General features: G+C 57.2%; 1 protein-coding gene across 1 annotated transcript; it reads left to right on the top strand.

Moving 5' to 3' along the window:
* Positions 1-1,366: 1,366 nt before the first annotated feature.
* LGALS7 (galectin 7) lies at positions 1,367-3,939 on the top strand. The gene is made up of 4 exons (XM_004388206.1): positions 1,367-1,381; positions 1,806-1,894; positions 2,975-3,176; positions 3,826-3,939. The coding sequence occupies exons 1-4, from the start codon at positions 1,367-1,369 to the stop codon at positions 3,937-3,939; spliced, it is 420 nt and encodes a 139-aa protein (XP_004388263.1).
* Positions 3,940-4,722: the final 783 nt, after the last annotated feature.

The following is a 4,722-nucleotide window of genomic DNA, read 5'->3' as shown; positions in this document are numbered from 1 at the left end:
TTCCATTCCCCAGCCTGCCTCTGCCCCAGAACTCTCTCCCATCTGCTGGGTGGGGCTGGGGGAGGCGAGTGAGGGTGGAGATGTGGAAAGTTCTGGGAAAGACAGCTAGGCGTGGTTTCTGTGCGGCTCCCATGCCCTGCCTCACCCATGCCTTCCAGAACCTTCCCTCACCAACTCAATCCCCTCCCCCCTTCCTAGATTCCTATGGGGGCTGGAAATGAGGCTGGATGGAGGGTCCCCACTTTGTTCTCTTTTTTGGGTTGGGTTGTAGGTGGGCCCTAGGACATCCCTCCACCCCTTGCAATCTTAGGGGGATGGTGGGAGCAGCTCAGGAAGGAGGGACTAGGACAGGGGTAGATGGGGACACAGAGAGAGAGATGAAGAAAGCCAGAGGTAATTGCTTCCCCTGCCTGAGCCTCAGAAGCCCTGGCGGTGCAGTGGTTAAACTCAGCTGCTAACCGAAAGGTGGGCAAGCGATTCGAACCCACCAGCCACTCCTCGGGAGAAAGGCGTGGCAGTCAGCTTCCCTAAAGATTTCAGCCTTGGAAACCCTATGGGGTCAGTTCTACTCTTTCCTATATGGTTGCTATGGGTCGGAATCGACTCCACGGCAACGGGTTTTGGTTTTCTGAGCCTCAGTTTCCTCATCTGTAAAATGGGGTTGATCACTGCCCTTCCCTCCTGGACTTGCTGCGAGCAACAATGATTTCTTGCATATCCCGGGCAGGCCCAGAGGTTTAGGGATCGGAAGCTGTTGTTATTTCTTTTAGTGCTTCATTTCACCCGTATTTACGGCTCTAGGCACCTAGGCTCCAGCAGTGAACAAATCAGGCGAACGTTCCTGCCCCCTTGGAACGCAAATCCTATTATTAGTGGTGGTGCCATGGTTATTATTATTATTACAGAGGCGGAAGCTGGGATTTGGATGAAGACAGATCCTCAGCTCTAGGCATGAGGTTCTACAGCGGGAGAGGGGACCAGAGTCCCAGTCCCCAGCTTGGCTTCTCAGGACCCAACTTTTCTACGTATGAAATGGGCATAGTGTTTCTCTCTGCCAGGCAGCGGGAAGATGGGACTGGCTGGGCGGTGGCACCATGAGCACTCTCTGTTATTACTGTCATTGTTACTGTCACTGTTATTATTAGCTCCCAGGACAAGTGGTAACATGCTTAGGAAGCCCTGGTGAGTGGAGGGGGCCAGAGATCCCAGGACAAGGTGATGTGCCAAACTGCCCTCAGGGCCGGGGTCTGTGCCAGGTGTGGGCGCGGAGGGGGTGAGTCACCCTGGCCAGCCCCATCCTGCTTTTTCTTAAGGGCCTCCCCGCCATACCTGCCACTCACCGTTGCTGGTCTCACTTGTCCCAGCCATGGCGGAGAGCTTCGTAAGTGCTGCAGGAGCCAGGGGGACAGGCGGAATTATGGTGTTGGGCTGGGCCACGCTGGGGAGTGGGCTGGGGCTGACTGAGGTCTCCCGTGGCAAGGGAGAAAGGGGGTCTGGGCACGCTGTGAACGGTCGGGGGCTTCTGGGTTACCCCCATCCCGGTTCTCCCCATCTCTCTCTTTGTGGCTTCCTCTTGGTGTCTCCATATTTGAACATTTTTTCTGTCTGTTTTTCTGTGTTTCTCTCACTTTCTCTCTCCATCTCTCCCCCTCTCTGGTCTCTTCCCTTTCTCTCCGTCCTGTCGTTCTGTTTTCTGCGGGTCTCTGTCCCGTTCTTTTTCTCCCTGTCTGTGACCCACCTGCTGTCTCTGTCTCTGGTTCTCCCTGGTTTATCACACACACACCCCCACACCTCTCCTCTTGCAGACTGTCCCCTACAAGATCTCCCTGCCCGAAGGTATCCGCGCAAGCGCCGTGCTGAGAATCCGCGGTTTGGTTCCCCATAACGCTAGCAGGTGAGGCCTCAAACTCCAACCGTGAGGGGTGGGGTGTCCTCCCAGGCCCAGCTGCCCTGGAGTTCTTGCAGCCCAGAGATTAGGGGTCTCCAGGGCCATCTCTGTCCACTAGAGTCTTGGCCTTCCCAGGCCACTCCTGACCTGCTGAAATTGGGCATCCCCACGTATTCACCCCATGACTAGTAGCTTGGGTCCGTAAGTCTTTCTAAGAATTTGGGTGTTCCAGGGGAATCTTAGGGTTTCTATGATTTCTGAGTCTAGCTCCCTATGAACTCTGGAAATATGGGGGTGCCTGGTGATTGTGAACGAGCCCTGGTGGAGCAGTGATTAAGTGATACGGCTGCTAACCAAAAGGTCGGCAGTTCAAATCCACCAGCCGCTCCTTGGAAACCCTGTGGGGCAGTTCTACTCCGTCCTTTAGGGTTGCTATGGGTCAGAATTGACTCGACGGTAACCAGTTTGGTTTTTTCGGGGGTGCCCTGGGCATCTGAGAGTCCTTGGCAAGCAATCCTATGACTTTGTGGGCCTGGGGAACTTAAGCCTTCTGGGAATCAAGTGTGCCCTGGAAATATTGGGGTCCCTGGTTATTGTTCCTAGTTCTCTGGGAATAGCGGGCTCTTGTGACTTGGGGGTATCCTTCATCAATACCATGTCTTGGCAGGTCCCAGACCTTTTGGAAATGAAATGAGGGGAACCTTGGTCTGGGTGGATATGTGCCCAGGCCCCCAGTAAATCTTTGGATGCCCTGGAAATCCAGGCTCCCTGGCCATCGGCACACTTCCCTCCCTAGGGTCTGATGGCTTCAAACCCAAAACACCAAACCCTTTGCCATCGAGTCAACTCTGACTCATCGAGACCCTATAGGACAGAGTAGAACTGCCCCATAGGGTTTCCAAGGAGTGGCTGGTGGATTTGAACTGCTGACCTTTTGGGTTAGCAGCCAAGCTCTTAACCACTGCGCCACCAGAGTTTCAGGGCCCTGTTAATGTAGGGGTGCTCTGGAAATGAGGAGGTCCCCGATCACTGGCCCTTGACCTTGGTCTGAGCGGGTTCTCAGTTCCTGATGCCCACCGCCTATAGGTTCTATGTAAACCTGCTGTGTAGCGAGGCGCAGGACGCCAACGCCGCCCTGCATTTCAATCCCCGGATGGACACGTCCGAGGTGGTCTTCAACAGCAAGAAGCAGGGCGCCTGGGGCATCGAGGAGCGCGGCCACGGTGTTCCCTTCTACCGCGGCCAGCCCTTCGAAGTGCTCCTCATCACCTCCGAGGACGGCTTCAAGGTGGGACTGCGACAGGGGCGTGGGAGCCAAGGCCGGGTCCCTCAGGCAAAGGATCGGGGGCGGTGCTGCGGTGGAAGAGCGCTGATGGCCTATCGGGTGGGAGTGGAGTGCAAAGGCGTGGCCAAGGCGGGGAAGGGACATCCCCAGCCCCTCTTCCTACCTGGACCAGCACCCGAGGGGCGGTTGTGCAACAGGGCCAGGACGAGATGAGCAAGGAGGAGTGCCAAAGCGGTGTCCTAGCAGGGGATGTGGCCCCCAGACTGGCCATCCCTTACCCCGCCCCATGCCTCATGTAAGGGCTCTGAGGTAGGGGAAAGGATGGGTTGGGAGACAGAGCCTCGAAAGACGTCCCAGGGATGGGGTCACTTCCAACCCCTCCCATACAGGTCACCTCTTTTATAGCGGACGCCCTAATAATAACAGCATCAACCAGCAACACTTAAAAAACACTTACGTGCCAAACAGTAAGCTCACTTCATCCTTAAAACAAGAGGTTAGAATCGACATTAGCCCCGTGTTCCAGACGGGGAAACCGAGGCCCAGAGGGGTTAAGTGATTTGCCCAGGGTCACACAGCGAGTGTCAGAGTCGGATGTGAACCCGCGTAGTCAGCCTCCGGAATCTTAACCATGGACCCCTTGACACTCCAGGTCGTGGTCGGGGACTCGGAATATCACCTGTTCCGGCACCGGATGCCGTTGGCGAGCGTGCGCCTGCTGGAGGTGGGCGGGGACGTGCAGCTGGAGTCGGTGCGGATCTTCTGAGCCAGAAAGAACAGGGAAGGCACGGGCGGGGTCCAGGGCCTTTGGATGACAAATAAAGCCTTGCCCCCAGGGCCCCTGATCTGTGTCTGTGTCCCTTTATGCAGATGAGGCAAACTGAAGCTCAGAGACGTGAAGACACTAACTCAATGTCACACAGCGAATCCTTGGCAGAGGCGGGATTGGAACCGAAATCTGCTTGGGCAATTTCTGTAGGGGAAGGCCATAGCAGGCTTGCGATCTGGTATGGGGATGGGTCGACGGCTTGTCTGGATGCTGCACTTGGCCAAGCAAGCCTGAGGTTATCTACCACATCAGAGCTTATCTGGAGAGGTTGGGGGTGATCTGATGCAAAACGGAGGGGCCTCCAGCCATCCAACGGCATCCCCACCGCGGATTTAACGGACCCCAAAATGGGTGCATATGTAAAAAAAAGGCGGGGGATGTGGAACGCGCCTTCCGAGGGTCTCCACGCTCTTGGTGTCTCCGAGACCCCACACTCGCAGGCTTCCCGTGCCCCGGCCCCATCCGCGTCTCAGCCTCCCGGTTCTCCCCGGGCCTCTCCGCTCGGCTCTGGGGTGGGGCCAGCCCCTGGCCAGGCGCCTCGGGCCAGACGCGCTCTCAGGCTTGGCCGAGCGGGAGCGGAGGCGAGAAGGGCCAGGCTCCCGGCTCCCAGCTCCCGCCGCCGTAGCCAGCCCCATTACCGCACCTCTGCCACCTCGGCTAACCCCGCGACCCCCAAGACCCCGGCCCCGGTGATTCTGTCGGGCGCTCAAGGATAGAGGC

This window comes from Trichechus manatus, unplaced genomic scaffold, assembly GCF_000243295.1.
Source record: "Trichechus manatus latirostris isolate Lorelei unplaced genomic scaffold, TriManLat1.0 scaffold00207, whole genome shotgun sequence".
In the NCBI taxonomy this organism is placed as follows: domain Eukaryota; kingdom Metazoa; phylum Chordata; class Mammalia; order Sirenia; family Trichechidae; genus Trichechus; species Trichechus manatus.
The sequence above is the reverse complement of the archived record's forward strand: the minus strand, read 5'-3'. Positions and strand labels throughout refer to the sequence as shown.

Excerpts from the sequence above, each read along its gene's own strand:
- LGALS7 (XM_004388206.1), top strand. Across the intron at positions 1,895-2,974 it reads GTTCCCCATAACGCTAGCAG|GTTCTATGTAAACCTGCTGT; the intron begins GTGAGGCCTCAA and ends CACCGCCTATAG. Across the intron at positions 3,177-3,825 it reads CCTCCGAGGACGGCTTCAAG|GTCGTGGTCGGGGACTCGGA; the intron begins GTGGGACTGCGA and ends TTGACACTCCAG.